We start from the raw sequence: 22273 nt of genomic DNA on the forward strand, positions 1-22273 counted from the left end.
CTTATTCCTAAAGCATGGCATGCTGCAACCTTCACAGAGATATTCCCAGTGTTCAGCTGAAGTTTTATTACCATATTCTTGTGAGAACAAAATAAAATTAAACACATTATTTATTAGGCCAAACTTGTCAAAGCTCCATTAATCTTTGATGTCTGGCTCTGCATGTAAATCACAGACTGGACTGTCTGAACTTCAAACATCATCTGAAGCACTCTGGATGCCTATGTTGCAAAAACATTAGGAAGTTGGTACACATGCATAACAGCTGTAATATTAGTTTCCTTGGAGATCTAAAGATAACTTTTTTGTGCATGCTTTAACAACCTCTATACCCCAGAATCAAGAATATCAGGATATATTGGGATCTATAAATATATATTCTATTTACATACAATTAAACCCCTGTGTTGGAAACCCTCCAGTGATGGGCAATTAAAAGACCACACGACCCACAACTCCAAATTACTCATATGTGCTTGCTGTGTGGAATCAATTCCAGGTGTAATTAAGTGAAGCAGTGTTAATGACGACTCATATTCCCAAGCACAACCTTCACTATCATTATAGCCAATAAAGATGTTAACCAGGCAATACAAGACAACAAAATAACTTTCAAAAACTGTACACAGCCAGACATGCTCCATCTCAGGCAGTTTTAACACTGAACTGTCTCTGCCCCAGTGGCAGTTGCATTCATTAGTTTAATTACATTCTATTACTGTCTCAAATTAAATAATATTACTTCAAAATAAAAATATTTTTTATTAAACTAAGAGGAAAACCATATTCCCATCTCAAAGAAAAAGTTTATTCTCAGTCAAGTATTTCATTGTTTCCTTCTGGAAATTCATGCTTTAAACTTTTTGTGAGTGAGTGAATTTATACTGCAGTCAAACAAGTAGGCAGAATTAACTCAATTCATCTTCCCTCACTGGCACTGGACTTCTGACAGCTCATGTACACTTTGTAGTTTTTAAACAGCATGACTGAATACTGAAAATACATTCATGTGCCACACTTCAGTCTGGTGGACAGCACCTGACAAGATTGTTTGTTTTCATCCACTTACCAGTATGTGATCCACCCGGTCTCGTTTCTTCCGCCCAAATTTCATCATCTTCTGCCAGTCTGTTTTGTGGTTAGGCTCTTTCCTCAGGCTGAACAGCTTCAGTACTTCAGCTGCAATGAAGTTCTACAGAACAGTAAAGGGGAGATTTATCACACTTGAGCTAAGAAATTAAAGGTATGCACAAAGCAGCTCCCATAAAAAAGTCACACTATAGAATTCACATCAGCTTGGCAGGACAATTATTAAACCCAGAAGTGGGGGGGGAAAACAAGACGCCCACTGCTGCTTCAACCTTGAGAACAGACACTTTATACACTACACAAACAGAGGATTCTGACAATTTATTTTATGGGAAAATATTAAAGAAAAGTAGGGTGGGAATTTGGTGTCCTTGTCCTGTGTCCCTGCTGTCCCCAGCCACAAGCTTTTGAAAGTCTTCTCAACTAACAGAGTGATTTAGATACTATTTCTTTCTTTTCTTCGCTTTCCTAGACAGTTAACATGCTGTATCTTCAGCAGCTTAATCAAAATTTAGTCAACTGCCTCATTTTCAGAAGAAACAGTGCAGGTGGAAGTTTTCCTTTGTGTCCTGATGAGGCATATGGAAGGTTCTTTGTGGAGGGCTTTAAGGGAGACAGGTTTTTCCCCCAATGTACAGCCCTGCAAGTTTAACCTAGGTCCAGTCAGGCTCTTGTTTGTCCCTCAGGCTCTGTGATTTTGTCCTTCCTTGAGCACTACCACCAATAACATGAAGGCCTCCTCCGGCTTGCCAAATACAACAATGCCCTCACAAGTCAAAGTTTGGGTTCCTCTGAGCAACTCCTGCTGTCCTCAGAGAGGTTGGTATAAGTGTGTGTGTCTGAGTGAAAAATCTAGCTCATCCCATTTGGCCCAACCCTACCGTTGGATCCATTCCAATACAGAAATCTGCTACAGCAGCAGGCTGTCAGTATACCAATTTTATAAGATCAAGGTCATCCTGGCAGTTCTGCATAGAGGACTGAGGTTTAAAAACAACCAGCAGCAGTCATAAGGACAGGGAGGCCAATCTGTTGAGTAAAAAAGGACCATTCTGACAAATTTTCTTTCTTTCTTTTCTCAACTCATCTCTTGCTGGATACACCTCTTATGATCTTCTACCACTCAGGTAAATGCCAGTTTGGTGTTTTTCATCTTACTTTCCCTGCTCAACAAATACTTTGTCCTACCTTGATTTCATCCAGATCATTTGGATCTTTGACTCGGCGAAAATAAGCAGATGCGATCCTACACGGTTTCATCCAAATGGGCTGATTCAGATTAGGATCCTCAGCAAAGATTTCCCCAAAGATCTCTTTTGTTAAATCAAATACCACCTGAACAAAGGAAAAAGTAAAGGTTATGGCTTTTTTTGTCCATGATAAAATTTTGGAGGGCAAGACCAAATGCCTGAAGACCGTACCTTTCTATAAACCTGCTTGTTTATGGTGTCTGTGTCCTGCTCTTGGAGGGTACCACTCAGATCTGTTTTAAGGCTGCAGCTTTGAAGATCATGACCCAGCTCTTTCAGTTTCCAGAGCTCCTCAGCTGCTGCATGCACCATCCCTTCCACCTCCACTGCGGTGTGAGGGACCGCCAGGGGCTCCTCGCTTGGCTTGGTGGGCACTTTCTGCGGCTCTGCCTGGGGCAGCACTGCTGGTTCCTCAGCCTGCTTCTGCTGCAGCTTGCGGGAACTCAGACCATAGTCCTCATCAAACCAGTCCTGATCATCTCCCAGCACACTCAGGAACTCCCTGTTGAGCTCCAGCTCTGCCAGTCTCTTGGCAAGCTCCTCCTGGCCACTGGCACCAAACACAGGACTCTCCTGCGAATCAAGAGCCACAGAGTAAATGTCAAAGTGGTGTCACACGCTTGTGTCCCTCAGCTTACATTTTTAAATGCTTTACTGATGTAGTTGGCAAGAAATGGCTACCAAAACAAGCCATGCACTGGGATACACAAAAACATATGAGACACATACAGAACATACATGTGGTATGAACATGTGGTAATCTCCACATCATCCAACAGAACCTGGGAGAACAACTGGTGCCACATCACATTCCTGATTCAATCATCCCCAGTCAAAGGCACAATCAACTTTTAAAATCAGTGCAAAATGTCTCCTACTCACCGGTCTGGGACACATGTCTGGAGAGGAAAGCTCTTCTCTGTCATCTTCCAAATCAGAACTTAGGAAGAAGTTATTCAGTCCATCTGGAATCTGCTTTTCCACCTGCTGGGGTGGAGTAGTGGCTTCTTCCTTCACATCACAGAGCTCCTGGTTGCTCAGCTGGATTTTCTCATTTTTGATCTTCTTTATTTGCTGTAACTGATTGACTGTGTCTTTCACAAAATCTCTTAGCAGACTATCTGTCAGCAAACTGACCTTTTCCAGTTGGTCTTTTGACTTTTCTTCCTCTCTAAGAGGCAGGCTGAGCTGTGCTTCTAACTGGTTCTTTTCTTTTGTCAGCAAATCCAGCAGTGGAGTTGCAGGCTTCTCCACAACACCAGGAGAGAGATCATCCAACTTTTCAGCACATTCCTCTCCCAGTGTCTTCTGCCTCTCCAGTTTTTCAGAAAGGAAATCCGATACATCATCCACCTGAACAGTGGAAATCTCATCCACAACACTAGAAGTGAGAGGAGTGTGGCCATTCTCCTCTTTTACAGCATCCTTCAGGTAATTCACCACTGACTGTTCTTGGGCAAATGAACCAGTAGATACAGAAATCTCTTTTATGCTGTTTGCTTTAGGTGACAACTCCTCTTCAACCCTTTCCTCAGCTGAGGCTTCTGAAACAGCTGTGTCCACAGGAGCTTTATCCTGGGAATAGTTCTCTGCTGCACTTCTGCTCTGGCTTTCAGCTTCTTTGCCAGGTTTAGAACTTTCTCTGTCTTTCTGCTCAGCTTTGTGTTGTTTCTCCAGTCTATCATCAAAGAATGAATCTTCATCATCCTTATTTGTGTCTAAGTGGCTATCAATACTTTCTGTAATGTGAGAGATTTTCTGAGGAGGAGCAAAAATACCATGCTTTTCTCTGCAATCAAAATATTTAATATCATCGTAAGTTCCATTGTTGTTCCCTTCAGGTTTATCCAACTCCACACCAGCCCAAAACCCTTTGGCAAATTTAGTAAGCCCTTTGAACCGCAGGGTTCCAGGCTGGACTTTACTCACAAGTACTCTGTCTCCAATGTTGAAATTGGACAAACTATCTGCTTCCTCTGTGATTGAAGCCGAGGCCCACAGTGGTGAACAAGCAGGAGCCTGTTCTTGCTCCACATCTCTGCGTTCAGCATTTTTCATGAGTTCTGTTGGGGACTTGAGTTCCAGCAGCCTGTCTGAGTGCGTGCTGCCAGAGACAGACCTGTCACTGAGGCACTCGCTGATTTCGCCATCGCTGCCCAGGCTGGTGGATCTGCTCCGGCTGGCCTGGGTGTGCTGGGACTGCCCCCTCAGGGACTTCCCATTAGCAGAGAGCAGGGATCCCTCAAAGTCATCTCTGTAGTGTTCCCCAGGCAGTGTTTCTTCAGCTGAACCTTGCTTTATGGAAGAGGATCCTTCAAAGTCATCGGGGTACGATGGCTCTTTTTGACTCAAGAGCTGCTCAGAAAGCAGATCACCTTTTTCCTCTGCAGATTTGCTGAGTTTGTGAGAAGTCTCCTCTATGCTTGGGCCACTTACAGCATCTTTATTTGACTGTCTCTGTTCTAAGATTTCTTCTGTATCATGAAGACCTTCCACAGCTACATCTAACAGTTCCTTCTGAGAGAGTTTGTTTTCAGAGCAGTGATCCAGTGAACTCTCCCGTCCTTCATCTAACGTCAGCAAGACGTCAGAACTGTCCACAGGCTTAACATCAGAACCTCCAGTCTCATATTCCTCTGACTTTATGTATTCCAGATCTTCTGTAATCTCAGATTTCTGGCTAATGGTAGGACCAACACTGGATGCATTTACCACTTTGTTTAGTGACTCAAGACTCCTGCTAATGTCTTTCATATCTTTGAGACGAGCTGAAGAGCTATCTGAGGAATCACCAGATCCTGCTCTGGAACTCTTTGGTAGCACTGAAGCCAAGGAAGCTGTTTCAGAAGGTTCTCCTGCATGGATAGCTGTCACAGCCACCTTCTTGGTGTGCACAGACACAGATCTCTCGGTCCTTGATGACACAGCATCTTGAAGGAAAATAAAAAGTGAATTTTAGCAGATTGTATAAACCCCCATTGTTTTACTGCAAGCTGTAATCACAGGGAACTAAATTAATATCAAGGTTTCTGTGTTAAAAGAAGATACAAACTGGTGCCTTGGAAACATATACTTCTGGCAGTTCTATGAACATGAACAACTTCCATTCAGTTCCAGGGTTACAAAGCTTGCTTTCTACTTCTGTTCCTTTAACCAGCATCCCAAGATAAGGACTCAGTTATTAGTTTGCAAGCCACAAATACAATGAAGATCAGAACGGGAAATAATGAGATAATCATTAACTGCAAAATAGTGGAAAGTGTCTGAACTCAAGTGGTAAAGGAACAAGAAACAAAGTAAAAAGGTTGTCACTTAATTACGGTTTCATATACACCTCAGAAAGAGTAAACTACTGAATACACAGGGTATTCTGCAAAAGCAGAATCCTGCTACATAAAACTGCAAAAAATACAGCTCCATCACTATCATTTCATGAAGTCTCCATCCTCTCTTAAAACCTCTTGGTGAATCAAGAAGGAAAAGGTTAAAGAATTTTAAAACAGTCAGTCTTCAAGATCTTAATCTGTGGTATGGATTCTTCCAGTTACCTACCTGCATGTTCTGAAACGGATTCCAAAGATGCTCTGGATCTCTCTGACTCAGTCAGTGATTTCCAGTTTTTAGCTGTCTCAGGCCTAAATTGGAAAAATCAAATGGCATGAATTACAGTTACACCAGTGGGTGATGTCTGGTTGGTTTTTTTAATAGATAAAAACAGAAATACAGGCATGTATAATTGTAACACCACACCAAAGTGGCATTATAATTATAACATAAGTAGTTTGCTTTGTCAACATACTATGACCTTAGAAAATGGGAATGGGGACAGAGGAGAGGCTGGAGAGTCCTGGAAACTATTTTTTAAAAAAGACTAATCAAACTTTATCTCTTTCCAGAAAAAGAAAAAAAAAAAAAGGAGAGAAAAAAGTTGGGTTGTTTCTGTTTTTTTAAAATTTGAATGCACTAAAATTGCACCATCTGCTGGAGAAAATGAACACTTTAAAATACAGTAGGAAGTGCAGAAGATCAGCTGAATTCTCTACCCTTTAAAAGCTAAGATCTAAACCAGATTTTAGTTGCAAAGATGAACGGTTTGCCTCACACAGTGCAGTGGACATAATGAGTGACCAAAATGGAAACAAAAAAGCCTTCAGGCTAATAATCCACACACAGTGTCTGGCAGAATTCTTGTACAACAGAAAATGATAATTTTTTAAAAAATTGAAAATAGAGCCTGAAAGGCAGGGCAGGAGAACAGTGAGGTGCATAAGATTACAGACATGGTAAATCTTCTCTGTTTTGGGTCTGGTGACAGCAGCAAATGGGTCAATTGGATACTGCCAATGTCCAGTGCTTTGAGTCACAGCAGTTAGCAGCTTTCCTTGCATCTATGATTTTGGCTAAAACAGCAGTCAGTTCCAAAATAATCTCAAAAAAAAAAAAAAAAAAGAGAAATCCAGCTACCTATGGAGTGGTGGTGCCTTGATCTTCGGTTTTTCAGCAGCAGCTGAGGATGGAGTTTTGATCTGAGGTTTGGCTGTTGGTGATGCCTCCAGATCTTGGCTCAGCTCTGCTTCAGTCTTCTTGATAAACTCATCATATGACTGCACATGGAAAACAATTCCAGCTGTTAATACATTAAACCACAACTACAATTCAACAATCAAAACCTAGTAAGTGAATAAAGAATACACTCAGTTTCTCTATAAACCAATCTATTTAACTTCCTAAAAGCTACAGCTGCAAATCCTAGAAATTTCAGTATTTTACTTCCAAAACCAAATTATATGAGCACTCATCTTTAATCTCAGCTAGGACAGTAATGTGTATAAGCACACATAATGCCCAGAATGCTGCTAGCAACTCATTACAGATACACATTTTAAAAGGAAATGGCATTTTTGCCTCAAGGCTCTGGCTCATGATTGGAAATGGTTAAATAGCCAGGTTGGATGGGGCTTTGAGCAGCCTGGTCTAGTGGAAGGTGTCCCTGCTCATGGCAGGGGGACTGGAATGAAAGGATTTTCCAGGTCCTTTCCAACCCAAACTGTTCTGTGATTCTGTGTAATAGTCACACTTCTATCACAAGAAGGTGTCTTTCACAGCTGTTGATACAATATCTTGCCAACAACATCCATACTATCAAGATTTATCTAAAGCTACCAGTCTGTTACTTAGCCCTTCTTTCTTCTATTCCTGACCTCCAGCTGTTTGATCAAACTGGCTTCCTGGGCCTTCAGTCTCTCCTTTTGTCTCTTTTTCTGCTCCTTTTTCAGCTGGTAAACCACAGATTTCCTTTTCCGTAGCTCATCCTTCAGGGCCCTGATGCGTCCTTCGATGTCACTTTGATCAGAGGTGGTTTCTGAAAAAGTGACTTTTAGTCTTTACAAATTTGCACCTCACAAAACAATTCTGAGCAAAGCATTAAACAGTCATTCAGTAATTACAAAATACACTCCAAGAAACATGTCAAAGAATGCAATGTCAGCATATTATTTAACATAGCAAGACTCTTAAGGTGGGATTTCAGGTTGTAAACACTACTATGTGTGAAAGATATAAAAAGGTGTTGCATCTTGCTTAATTTAAAAGACATAGTTAGGCTGTGATACAATAACTTGGTAACAAGTTTATTCACACCAACCACACATTTATGCTCTTCAACATTAGCTGCTTGTCATGTTGGGTATTGCAGAAATTCATTTTTATATTTAAAAATACAACTCGGAGCTGCACACCAAAAGTCTAAAAACACCAAATATCTGAAACACAGCCTTACAAATATAATACAGAGTTTCAAGTTGCAGAGTACACTTCATTGATGAGAATATCACTTGGGACAGTGTACTTCAAACCAAGTATGAGTTTCTGGCCCATGCAGATTTTCTGTCACCTAGACTAAATACATCTATGAATACAGAGCTGACTGGCCAACAGCTGGAAGGGAAGTCAACTTGAACAATGCAGAGATTGTCACTGTCCCCTGATACTCAGATCTAGTCTCTGCATGGTAGCACAATTCTACCAATAACTCTGCTGATTTTCTTATTTCTGCTGTAACAGCTTTCCTTATTTCCTCTTAGTCTCTCAGACTCCACAGACAGACTGCCTCAGCCTCTCATTAGTTGTTTTTTTCCACCCACCTGACCATGTCCACTTGTTTCTTGCTTTAAATGTATACCAACATAGTGCAAAACAAGATCCTTGTCCCAGATTGCTGCTACCACAATTAACTATCAAAAACTCTTCAAAGTGTTACCTGACATAGCCTTACTGGGGGGGGGCTTCTCCCTGAGCTCATGTGCCTCTTCCTCTGCTACAGCTGCAGCTCCCAAGATGAGGATTTTGGCTGGTTTGTTTTTCTAATGCTCAGTATCACCTGTCCTGTTTTCTGGATGCTTATAAATGCCAATTACTTGGTACTTCAGAAAGTCAGTTACCAATATGCTTTGGTCAGCTAGCAGGAGCAGCTGACATGTTCCTAATACATCTCCTTTCTGAACATAACAAACCACCATAATGAAGGATTCCATTCTTAACAACAGCCAGTAAATGCAATCAAAGGACTGTATTCTTTTTGCATTAACAACCATTTAAAGAATTTGAAAAAACCCAAACAAAAAGAATGGAATCTCACTTGCTAATCAGGAACACTTTGTGATGCCACTGTAATTAACAGCTCCTCCCTAGCAGTAAGTGACCACTATGTAATTACAGCATTTCTTGATCAACTCATAAGGGAAAGATCTGCACATGCTTTCATCTTTGACAACCTTGTCTACGCATGCATCAGACTGACAGGGCATGACTTCATTGTTAGTCAGCAGGCCAGAACATTTGTCTCTTTACAATGGAATGATTTATTGTGAAACCAGCACCATCCTGATCAGCTTCCCACCTTTTATACCGTTCTTTAGAATTTGAAATCAAAGACTGTCAATATTTTGTTTTATACAAGCTTATTTTTGTGATCACTGTTGACTGCTCTACACTTCATAATGGCTTCCTTATATGACTGCTGAGTCAGAGCTTTAAAATAACTTTTATCAGGGTGCTGAAAGCTTCACTGTGTTGGAAACTGCTCTCCAAACAGAATCCCAACATAGATTACTCAGTGCAAATACGTAGGTGTTTCCCACAGTAAGTTACCAACCATCACAAACAACAGACAGTACACACAAGAGAACCTGCTCATTCTTTTTCCACTGAAGACTTACTATTAAAAATCCCAAGAAGGAAAATGCTATCTCATTTGCTAAGAAGTATTTTGCTCTATCAATTGCACTGTGGAAAACAAGATGTTCTAGAGACTAAAACTGTGGAAAGAGTCAAAACAGACTTCCCAGGTGAACAGAGAGGATGATGGTGACCCACTGGAGGGAGCTCAGGAACCTCTGGACTCCATATGACTGAGAGCACAGCAGGGAAAGGGCTCTGAACCACTTCACTTTCAGTATTCCTCCCCTCAGCATTTACTGGCAGGCAGCTTGGGTAACTGGATAAAGGGTATAATGAGTTCATGCAGGAGATTTTATAGCTCAAAATACCTCCCCAGGCTCTATTTTACTGCACACAGACCAAACCCTCCTCCACAAATAAACCTCTCTGTCCTGAAGCATCCACTGATTCTGCACATGGCAGAGCAGCCCCAAAGGTCTCTCCCATATTGCCATGTAACAGAGCTGTTCTGCTTCTGGAGCTGGGTGCAGAAGGAAGGATTTTTAAATCCTAGGACCACCTTAACTATTGACTCTTATCTTCTTCACATGTGCTTGCAGAACCTGTACAGCTTTCTACAAGAGGATATAAAGTATAAACCTTCTTACATTAAGATCTTCTTCAGCTGAAGAGATCAAATTACATAATGGGAAAATACACCCACCAACCCCAAGCCATGGCTATTTCCAGGAATTTGTCTGCCTCTTCACACCCATGTCTGCATTTCAAGTTTGTTAAAAGCAAAATTTTGAAAAAGCAACATAAACCCAAGTGAGTATTACACTTACCTGACTGTGTCATGGATAAAGATTCATCAGACCAGTTGTGAGATGTCTGGTGGGACTTCACAGGTGAATGTAGCTGTCCTCCAGTTCTGTGGCTACCTCTGCTGGAGTCTTGCTTTGATACAGATATGCTGCTTTTGGGAGGAGACTGAGAGAAGAACAGGATAAATAAGTAATTGCAGTTTGAAAGTAAAAGATCACTGTCATCAGGAGCCACTTAAAAGGAAAGAACAGCAGGACAAGAGGACATCTCAAGCAGTGGTACCTATACAACCATTTGAAGAATTCAATTTTTGCTAGAAAATAAAACAGCAATATGAAGAGCAGCAACAGCTGACTGCTTACTTTGAGCCTAGATTTCAATAAAACTGCTTAGACTACTCTGCTACCACCTAAGTGAACTGACATGGCTCTGACTCACATGTGTTCAATACATTTGTGTCATCTGCAGCAAAAGGAACTCCCAGTAAATAAACGAATAAAATTAACCACTTCATGGAGAGGGTGCAAGACAACATTCTGAATCAGTGAAACAACAGAGCACTATTTTTCTGAGGCCAGGCAAAAACTCAAAGAGGAAATTTCTTCTAAAATGCTGCTTAATGTTTCAACATTATCCTACAAACCTTTAACACACCTTGGACATAACTTCTGGCACACATTAGACATTTTATTATTATCTCCTCAGCAAATTTTTGCCAAGAAAGTATTTGTAATAAGTCTAGATAAGCAGTTCTTTTACCCCACAGACATTGAATTTTCTGTCTTATTGAGCACAGGGCAAAGTTATCAGGATGAAACTCATTAAAATTATCATCCAACTAGAAATAACAATTGGAATAGAACAATAGGGCAGAATTAAGCAGCAAGCAGACACAATCTGAAACCCAAAGGACTGTGCATGAGGTTACAGGTCTGCTTCTTCATCCTACAGCTACACTTTGGGATACATCACTTGCAAATAAGGCAAAGTGGAAAAACAGAGCATAGATTCCATGGCCTCAAAGAATTTATACAATGGCAACAAGCTAGCCCACAGCTAATTCACACTGCTAAACTGGGTCAGTATTCCACCACTTAGCACTGCATACCTGCGTGACATACGCAAAATGTTTTGCAAGACTACGCACAATTTTAAAAATATCTAAACTCTGTGCGGAAACAATATTTCCTCAAGACTTCAAAGCACTTGTCTGATCACAATGATTACTCACAGTAATGTTAAATGGTATCATAAACACAGAAAACAGACTTAGTGAACAGTGTAATCTCTACTTTGACAACTGGGATGGCTATACCTGCCATTTCTCTGATAGTGTGTAAGAGTACCTAAGGCAGAATAGCTCACTCACCAGTTTGCCAGGTGATGTAGAGGACTTGAAATCTTCAGAATAAACAATTTCTTCATTAACTGTACTCTGATCTGGGCTTTCTGGCTGTCCATGGCCCATGGGCTCTGAGGGAACAGACTCAGCAACCAGACTGCCAAGATCTTCTGGGATAGAGCTTTCACTATTCAGATGAGAGCAAGAAGGCACTGGAGATTCTTCCTCACTAGCTGTTTCTGAGATTCAATGAGAGAAAAAACAAAGCACATCAGAACCATCTTATATGCAGAAGCTGAAGGCATATAAGGCTAAAGGCATAAGGTTGAAAGGCAAACTTTCTATGCTGTCTGCAGATAAAGCAGTAACTGCTAGCAGTACATGTCAAACAAGCACTATTTCACTCACCTAGACAACCAGTGGTGAAATATTTAGCAAGAACAAGCCTGTTTACCAGAGAAGTATGACTTAAAGCATGATTTGTGTTCAAGAAACAACTGGATGTGGCACTTAGTGTCCTGGTCTAGTTGACAAGGTGGTATCAGTAAGAGGTTGGACTTTATGATCTCACAAGGGTTTTTACAATCCAAATGATTCTGGGCATCTGTGAGAACTGCCCAGCATTCTTAGTGATTGCTGAATATCTAAAATAAAGAGGTTTTCAGGATATTCTAACATTTTCCAGACAACACACCCTGAAAAGATTATTAGGGAAACCTGTCCTTCCAGTTGACCATACAGAAGCAAGAGTCACTATTAGTCTGAAGAAGTCATGGAGGAGCATATAATCTACAGGCCAGATCTTGAATTTAGAATTGATTGCTTCCTTTACAGTAGCTGCAGAAAACATTTTAATGTTATGATTTCATCATGAGTCTCTCAAATGGCAACAAACAAAATAATAATTTAGGTTTTCAATATTCCTGTTTACTAAATTCTGCAGGAGTCATGGCATTACTGAGGCAGCCATGGAGAGCTATTCAATGTTTGAGTAAAGGCTGGGGAAAGGATTTTTCTTTCTGAAGCAGGGTTGTGCTCCAATGTTTACTGGTAGATACAAACAGCTCTCACTTATTGATAAGAATTCAGCATTTGTGCTGAATTTTTGTTCGTTGGAACTTACTGACCCATACACATATAATTTTTAAAATGTCTTACAGTGCCTAAAATCCACATGACTGCTTTCAGTAACAAGTGTAATAGGGCATTACTCTGAATTGCCTTTGTACATTCAAAGGATGTGCTTCCTACTTTCAGTAAAGTGGGGAAAAAAAGGAAAATAGATGTTTTTAGAACAATCCCTGAAATCACTTTCTCTCACTGCTATTCTGTTCCTTGTGCTTCAGCATGATCCACTTAAAACAGAACTGTAAAGTTGTAGCTTCCAACATCTGGGAATTCAATTTTTCCTCACAATAGCATCATTTATACTAATTACATCCTAGCATACTTTACCACAGCTACACATTTCAAACAGGTGGCATTAACAAGGGAGGGGAGAAAAAAATTCTTTCAATTTTTTGAAAACATAGACAATGGTAAAGCAGCCAGGAGCCATCCTCACCAACAGTACTAAAGCTAACAAGCAGAGATACTTTGCTCACCACTGGAGAAAATGGTTTTAACAGAGGAAGTTCAGAAGACTACCAGCAAAAGATCATGTGTGGGAAATTCAGGACTCCTGGACAACTAACTAATATGATTAAGTAGAAGCTGTTTCTTGTGCACTTATTTATACATTCTAACTCTACTGCACAGGCTGATAATGTATTTCTGATTGGTGCCTTTGTTTGTTCATGTGTTTTGCATGCACTTCTCAAAATAGGTGATTGGTTACAGTCCAGGAGCTTTGCTGCCCCCCCTTATCGAGTTCTCGTGGGTTTGGAATTTGGTTTCTCAGCTTCTTCTTTCTTATTTTAGCACAGTTTATGTCTTAGTAACCTTGATGAATCCCAGAGGGCCTTGAGAAAATCCTGGTAAGAACAGTAACAAGTGAAATGGCTGGTGCACCTTGTAGTCTAAGTTGTTCTGATACATTGCTACAATCATGCCATACTGTGACCATGGTCACAAGGGTTTTCAGGATGAAGAAGACGAGAATGTTGACTCCATGATCAGAAGGCTTGATTTATTATTTTATGATATATGTTACATTAAGACTATACTAAAAAGAAATAGAAAGGAAAAGGTTTCTTCAGAAGCTAGCTAAGCTAAGAATAGACAAGAATGAATAACAAAGATCTGTGTCTCAGCCAGAGAGCAAGAGCCAGCTCTGCCATGAGTGGTCAGGAAATCCCAACATCCACAGGAGACCAATCACGGGTCTACCTGTTGCATTCCACAGCAGCAGATAACCATTGTTTACTTTTGGTTGCTGAAACTGGAGCTTCTCACAAGGGAAAATCCTAAGAAAGGATTTTTCATGAAAGATGTCTGTGACGCCATACTGCAATATTTCTGCTTTGAAAGACAGAAATACAGTTTAAAAATTGTATATAGAAGTGACTGATGGGCTTATGCTGCACTGTTCACTTGGGAGGACACATAGCAAAGGAGAAATACACATTTAACTATGGTGTGAAACAGGCAACAAAGTGCAGAAATTGAGATTCTAAGAGTATCCAGAAAGCAACTAAAATATCAGAAAAGGAAACAACAGCAAACCTAAACAATCCTTCACTCTTATCATATGTGTCACTTCCCCCCAGTCCCCACTACCTTTGGGCTCAGCTCTCTGGTCCCCCAGGTCTTTCTTGGCTATCTTGGTTTTGAGCAGCTCTTTGTCCCAGGCAGCCAGAGCCTGCTTTTCCATCCTGCGGATTTCTGCCTCCTCGGCATCCAGGCGCCGTTTCCACTCCAGCAGCTCCTCCGCGTGCTGCCGGCGCTGCATCAGCTTCTGCTCCCGCTTGGTCAGGAACCTGCCAGGCAGAGCACAGGACAATGCCAAACCAGCCAGCCACACTCTGAGCTCCCAACACCCCGATGGCTCCACTGCCACCATTCCCAGAACTGCAGCTGTTCACTTTGTTTTCTAGGATAATAGCCACAAGAACGTATCTCCCAGACTTCTGATGTGCTGCTGCAAAAACCCCACAAGGAGACAAGGGTTCTTTTCTCTGCAGGAAGTAATCTCTACATCATACTGTAAAGAGGCTGTTTATATTTAAAAAATCTTCCAAATCATTAAAATCATATGCACTAAACTAAACAGAAAAAAAGTTCCCAATTTCAGGACATGAAATGTACCTGTGGTATTAAACTGGAACCTTCTAGAAAGCTGTGACCATTTGAAAAATGAACTTTTCTTTTCTGCTAATCCCAGTGACAGAAAAATTGTAACCTCAGCCGCCCCATGGCTTTTTCCAAATATGTTCTTATAAGAGAAGATGATTCTATATTAAGAGTCCTCTTGGAGCTTTAATCCTTCTTCCTTTAAGCATCATCTTAGCATCATCTTGGAAGGTTAATTGTGAGCTGACAGCATCAAGAGAATAACCATGCCAGACTGTTTCTTCCCAGCTACTAACATACCTAGCTGGTAGTTTAAGAAGAAATAAAAATTTAAGCTCATGCTGAAAATTCGTAGATATTTTCTTTCTGACAAAGAGCTCTTAAGTGATCCATGAAACCTTAGAATTGATAAAACTCTCACAGGATTTGGTAGGTATGAATAGGTTTGTGTGCACACATTTGTTCTCTTTGCCAGCTCCTGTCTCATTTCTGAGCACTGAAGTAACCATAGCACTTAACCTTTCAGACAGTAAATTGGAAGCAAGTTCAGCATCAATTGCACACACTTCCCCTGGCATGCCAAGTCTAGAGAAGAGTGTCTATCAATCTATTAATCTCCTCCACTGAAAGCTTTAAGATGTCACAGAATCACTCTGTACAAAGTCCATAGTTTGCCAGCTAGAGAGTTTGCCAATGGTACAGAAGTTGTGGTGCTATAGAAGGCAGACTTCAAAGACTTGTGATACTTTGTTTTTGCTAATTTGTCCTTATAATTTTCAAGCCATCCCAAGCACTTAGCATCAAAGTTTTTAAGCTGCAAAGCAGATAATAATCTCATTTGTGCTTTTTAATCTCTCATGTTTCAAAAAACCCTTTTATTTACAGAGTCTGGAATGGCCAAGTGACTAATGTGCAGGTCTTGCCTGCTAAGGGACATTTCTCATTTGCTCACTCAGTGTTTGTTCTGTTCCCTGGAAAAGTGAGCTGGCAGTTGATCAGAAAGAGAAGGACTTATCTGAATCTCAACCTAAGACAGATTCAGACAAAGGGAGCAAGTTATGACACGAAGAGAAAAGTTTCAGAAGCCAGTTAGAGACGCTCACAATCTTCTTTCTGATGGTCAAAACAAGAGGAGGTGAAAAACAGAAGCACCTCAGAATCTCTGGAACATCTGCCACCTTCAAGCTGACAGATTCCATGATTTTGTGCATAATTTTATCCTTTCTATAGACAAACATCAAACATCATCTACACTTAGGCAAAACTGACAGGCTGATGTCATTCACAGAGCAAACTACCAACAGCAATTGCATTACAAACATGACAGGGACAGTCATGATAATGCTGTGTCTTTCACCAGCACTATCAGATCTACCCACTCTTACTCTCACACACACATCAGTTCCAATTAGTCCAGCAGATCATGCATGTGGAACTTGTTCTAGAGGTCTTTATTACAATGACCTCAATGCAAAAAGCAACCTTTTCTTTTTTCTTCACCTACTGTTTGATTTCATCGGGAACTTTTGCAGTTCACCGGGTCCTGAGAGAGGCACTTCAAGTTGAAATAAAATGCAGAGAAAGGCTGAAATAAATGGATTCAAAAGAGCAGGACTCCCTAAAAGCAGATGTCAAATGAATTAACCCAAAAGACCACAAACAGGAGGAGAATTAACAAAATTGCCATGAAAACAATTACCACAGAAGAACTTCTTAATAAGAAAGATAAGTCAACAGAAGTGATGGGAGAGAAAGAAGATTCCAACAAAAAACCCACAAGAAGAGGAGGATCAAAGCAGCATGGCCAAAGATGCAGACCCTTTCATAACCCTGGGGTTTTAAAGGCCAGAGCCACAAAATAGCAGATGCATTGCCTTAATATTTACTGCAGTCTAGAGGGTTCCAGTTGCAACACCAAGCGTACACATTTATCCTCAAAAGCAGAAAAAAAAATTGCAAAAGCACATCTGGCATCTATGCAGCTGGAAATGTGGGGGAGCAATGAGGAAGCAGCAGCACTCAGATTACAGCAGCATGAATTCAAAGTCTGTTTCTCTGATGCTAACATCACACATTTTATCCATGCATTTCAAATATTAGTCTTAACCTGCTGCTCTAAACTGTATTTGCACATTTTAAGGTATATTGACTATAAGCCCAAACTATGAGGTTTCAGCAGCTATTCTGAAGTAGTAACCAGACAGTGGGAACAGAGTGAACTGTCTGTTTGCCACTCAGAACATAGCAGGAATAAGAAATTAGAATCCTGGAATGGTTTGGGTTGGAAGGGACATTAAAGACCATCTAGTTTCACTCCTCTACCATAGGCAGGGACTCCTTTTGCTAGACCAGGTTGCTCAAAGTTCCTGCTGACCTGAACACTTCCAGGGATGGGACAGGTTGTTGTGCCAGTGCTTCACCAACCTCACAGCAAAGAACTTCTTCCTTATATTTAATCTAGATCTACCTTCTCTCAGCCTAAAACCATTACCCCTTGCCCTATCACTACAGGCCCTGTCTCTCTCCATTTTCCCTATAATCTCACTGTATATGCTGAAAAGGCACAATAAGTTGTCCCTGGAGCCTTCTCTTCTCCAGACTGAACAAGCCCAACTTTCTCAGCCTTTCTGCACAGGAAAGGTGTTACCTCTCTTTCATTTTCTTGTGCCTTCCTCTGGACCTGCTCCTACAGGTTCATGTCCCCCTCGCACTGGGGACCCCAGACCTGGACAATGCACTGCAGGTGGGGTCTCAGCAGAGTGGAGTGCAGGGGTAGAACCACCTCCTTGGACCTGTTGTTTTTCCATGCAGCCCAAAACAGGAGTTGTTTTCCTGGGCTAAAAGTGCACACTGCAGAGTCATACCCCATTTTCTGGTCCATCAGCATCTCCAAGTCCTTCTCTGAAGAACTGCTCTCAATCCATTCCCTCCCCAGGCTGAACTGATAGTGGGGATTGTCCTGACCCAGCTGCAGGGCCTTGCACCTTGTGGACCTTCATGAGGATCACACTGGCCCACTCCTCAGGCTTGTCCAGGTCCCTCTGGATGGCACTCCTTGCCTCCAGCAAATCCCTGCACTGCTCAGCCTGGTGCTGAGGGCGGAGTAATCCCCCTGCCTATGTCACTGATAAAGATCTGCAAACAGTGAGGCAAGTGTCAACCATGTCCACTGCTGAAGAACCTCTGGACTTTCTAGGACTGAACAGAGCATGCTCTATCAAAGAGTCTATCACTGGAGAAATATACAGTTACCTGACCAATTGGTTGTAGATATACAGCTGGAATTTGGGGTGGAGGTTGGGAAAACAGACACTGAGAGAGGCCCAGTGGTGAGACGTAAAGACAGAGAAGAAGTAGTGAACAGGAGAGCAGTGTCTACAAAATAAGGAGGAAGAGTTTAAAACTAAGATAGCAATTAAGGCAGAAAGAATGAGAAAAGGATAGCATCTGGCAAAGAACTTTAAAATTAATTGCATTTAACATTGTATAGTTAATACCCAACATCTGCAGTACAAAAACTATACACTGTTATGCAGAAGGTTATAGAACATACACTTGCAACATTTGGTTTTCTGTTAATGAAAGACAAGCTATTTTCACACTGCTGTATTTTTCTTTAAATTTTGGAGAGTTTTATTACTTTGATGCACAGGTACCAGTTAACTTATCTCAGTCTGACCTTTCTCAAGCTATTCTCCCAAAAGAGTGTGTTATTGGTATTTAAGAGCATGCTGGTTTGCAATATCAACAATTTCCTGGTCTGAAACTTTAAACACATTTTCTTCACCTGGTGAAACCTCAGTAAAATTATTTCTACAGTAGTGTAAGCACCAGTGAAAGAGCAAAGAAAAAAGAGATTAAATAGTTTACTTTTAAAACACAGACAGTTCCAGATATACCTGCCATTCACATTACAGCTGCTAATTGGGATTTTTTGCAATAAAGTACAGACTTGATCTCAGAATACTCATATATTTCATTTGAAGTATTAACTGCAGAAAGATAATACCTATTGTTTTTTAAAAAAAATCTACATAATTGACAGCTCTGCTTAAAATGGTATTTCTTAAAACTATTACCATTTTAAGCTAATTCCTAATGAATTATCAAATTTATAGAAAAATGCCATGCTCCATTTAGCTCTATCAACCACAATGCAAGCTAAGAAGCACACTAAGGAAAAGCAAATGAAAATAAGCATTTAATTTGTTATTGCAAAAATTATCATTAATGCTGCATATGCAAGGAAAGCCAGGGGAAAGTGGTTAATTCTCTTTGACAGAGCATGCTCCTGTTCACATGCAGGCTACACAGACTCATCAGTTCAAATGAAAACAAAACTATCCATTCATTCCCCTTTCAGCACAAGACAAATATTAAAGCTGCCTCCTAAGTAAGGAAGCCAAAGGATTTTCACTTGCTGTGGAGTACAGCAAATCCAGCATAGCAGGCTTTCCCAGTTCCTTAAGTTCCTTTATATTTATCATCCAGCTTCTTCCCTTGAGCCCTATTTCCCACCCTGATTCCCCTCAAATGGCAGCTTGCTACCATTAAACCCCAAAACCAAACATCTCAATGCTATTTTTATGTGCTTTACAAATCAAGACATTAAAAAAAGATGCAAAGTCAGCAGTTTTTCAATCAATAAGCACTGCTATCACTACCAAAACACCTGCCAAAGGGGTGCAAAAACTGTACAAGAGGGAAATCAAGTTTTAGAGAATCATTTATGCTCACACAAAATACTTCCTCCTTTGAACATATACAACAATCCAAGTCTTAAAACCATAAAACCAAAAACACATGACCATATAGATCACACAATTTCCACTTGTTCTGCCTAAAAGTAATTGTTCCATCTCAAATCTTGGTATCCAGCTTTTGAAAAGTATTCTCCAGGTGAGAAATATTTCCAACTACATAAAATAATAATCAAATCATGACTAAAATATTTTTAAAAGTAGAACATACTTGATATCTGCTACTATCCCTTGTAATAGATAAGTCTTTTTGCAATTTTAAGTGTGGCTTAGGAATGAATGTACTTTGAAAAAATAAGATTTCAAGAACAAGATTGACAAAGCCACTAGCTGATAAAAAGTAGCAAAGGAAGTCCTGAATATACAAGTCTATTTGTCATCTCTTTTAGTATTAATACTGTATCTCAAAGTTCCTAAGCTGCAGATTGTTTTTTATCACCATTTGAAATTTGCTGAATTTGTTTGTGGGGAAAAAATAAGATAAAGACCCTCTTTTAACAGAAAAATAAGATCAGAAGAAAAACATTACTTTATTGAAACCCTAGAAGTCAGCATGGCCTACAACACACAAGCTTTTCAAGTCTCTATCTTAAGTCATTTACCAGTCTCAAAAGATACTTTGAGAATTCACCACTATGATGATGGGGTGGTTTTCATACAATTTGGAATGCCTTGAGTTTAGTTTTAGAAATATGACACCTCAGAAACTTTTAATTAGCATTGATTTTGGCTGTTCAGTTTATCAGATGCCACCAGAGGAGTCAGAATAAAACAGCAATCAACTCAGACTAGCCACAAAGGCCATGAAACTACAACAGGTTCTGAGTTTTCCCTGCTCACACCAAAGCCTCCCTTACTGCTGTTGGGTTTTATTTTCATCACACTCAAATATATGCATGGGTGGGAAATGTGCTTCTGAAATGATTGCAAGCAAACAGGCTGCTAAATGTGACAAGGACAGCTGGCCTTTCCATGGCACTGCTTGCTTTGGGATGTTTTATCCAGCTGTGTTTGCAGTCTCAAGAGAAAACACATTGCAAAGATCACCCATGTGGGGTGAAGTGCAGTGACTGTCTTGGTTCTAAGCTCAAAAGAATTGTTTAAGCAAAGACTATTTCTTGTGGCAACTGGCAGAAGCCAGACTTTCAATCAATTAGTCTCAAATAAGAATTTAGGACTTCAAACTAATGAGCACAAGCAGGTATAAAGTGTTTGGGATGTTTCATGCACACAAAGTAATTCCTACACCAAAAGGATGCAGAAACAATTTTTTGTCTAAAACAACTTCATAGGCAAAACCAGGAGATTCATTTTAGGTTTTCAGACACAGGAACTGCACACAGATTTTGTTATTTCCTCTGGAGCCTAACAAACATTTTCAACATTCTTCCAACCTGTAAACCAAATATATTCTCAGTCACATACACATCATCTCCATTAATAAAGAAAATATTTAAAGAGCTCATCCTAGTTGATTTTAATGCAATCAGAATTAAAATTCAGCAGCTGGATAATTAGATAGAAATCACATACCTGACAACCTCAGTGTCTTTCTGTAAGCCAGATCTGAAACTCAGTTACTAGTTTTTGCATAAGATAATTGCTGTTATAAACTACATTTCAACTCAAAAATTAGCACTGTAATTCCAGAGTCTCACTCCCCATATTTTTTTGCTCTTTAAGGTTAAAGGGGAGGTACAAAATACAGGCACCATTGTGACCATTTGACTTCAGGTCTCTCATTGCAAGAGAAACTCTGACAGGATGTGCTGTGAAGCCACAACCTGTCCATACTCCTTGTACCTACAAACATCAACATCTCTTAAGCTGATGTGCTTTTACCAACTCTATCAAGTACAAAGGAGATTAAACCAAATCTTCTTCAAGAAAATCTTGACTATGTGGCCTGCCATAATGCTTGAATCATGAAAGAACTGTAGCCTTTAAATTATTATGTTCAAAGATTAATAGTTTTATTTGTGCTTCCAATCAGCTGTTTTTCAGGCAATTCAGATCAAGGTGTGATATCAACACCACCAATATTTCTGATGGCCATTTTTAGTGCAAATTTGGGCCAAACCAACTTGTTCCATTAAAATAGCAGTATTTTTTAAAAGAAAAAAAAGAGATATAGTTACTTTTCATCCATTCTGCTGCGCATTTTTTTAAGTTTCTGCATAATGCTGCTGGTCTCACTGCTGGAGATGGAGATTGGGGAAGGGCTGCGTGTTTCTGCATCAGTTGGAAGTGGGCTGGAACCATTGCTCTGCTTGATGTCATCCTCACTGGGAAGCTCCTGCAATTAAAGGGTTAAAATAAAAATGAAGTATTACAAGACTATTCCAAAACCCTTTGTAAATTGTGTTAGTGTTAATTTAACTTGTAATTCTAGATTACATGAAATAATGCTTCTGTCCACTTGCAGATTTAACTTCATAACCTCATTTTTAATTGACACACAGCTTTTAGCACACCCTTTCTCTCCATAATTTAAGTTTTCCCCTAACTCTATCCAGAACAACAACAACAAAAAAGACAAAACAAAACAAAAAAAACCAAACCCAAGGAAAAAAAACCCACAAAAAACCAAAAAAAAAACCCACCAAACCCCAAAA

At 40.2% G+C, this 22273-nt stretch overlaps 1 protein-coding gene across 8 annotated transcripts in view; it reads right to left on the reverse strand.

Annotated features, from left to right (window-relative positions):
- CEP350 (centrosomal protein 350) overlaps window positions 1–22273 on the reverse strand; it is a 70228-nt gene that overhangs the window by 9372 nt on the left and 38583 nt on the right. For 7 of the 8 annotated variants that reach the window (XM_071435855.1, XM_071435852.1, XM_071435857.1 and 4 more), the window contains 12 exons: window positions 21797–21954; window positions 18151–18273; window positions 14386–14585; window positions 11695–11906; window positions 10346–10490; window positions 7541–7701; window positions 6804–6943; window positions 5892–5974; window positions 3222–5269; window positions 2511–2912; window positions 2278–2424; window positions 1070–1192 (listed from right to left, as the gene is read on the reverse strand). In XM_071435855.1, coding sequence (XP_071291956.1) covers window positions 1070–1192; window positions 2278–2424; window positions 2511–2912; window positions 3222–5269; window positions 5892–5974; window positions 6804–6943; window positions 7541–7701; window positions 10346–10490; window positions 11695–11906; window positions 14386–14585; window positions 18151–18273; window positions 21797–21954 — 3942 coding nt within the window. The remainder of the gene's footprint in view (window positions 1–1069; window positions 1193–2277; window positions 2425–2510; window positions 2913–3221; window positions 5270–5891; window positions 5975–6803; window positions 6944–7540; window positions 7702–10345; window positions 10491–11694; window positions 11907–14385; window positions 14586–18150; window positions 18274–21796; window positions 21955–22273) is intronic. The other variant, XM_071435856.1, reaches the window with a different exon arrangement.

This window comes from Agelaius tricolor, unplaced genomic scaffold, assembly GCF_023055355.1.
Source record: "Agelaius tricolor isolate 1412-34295 unplaced genomic scaffold, bAgeTri1.0.p SCAF_11, whole genome shotgun sequence".
Lineage (NCBI taxonomy): Eukaryota > Metazoa > Chordata > Aves > Passeriformes > Icteridae > Agelaius > Agelaius tricolor.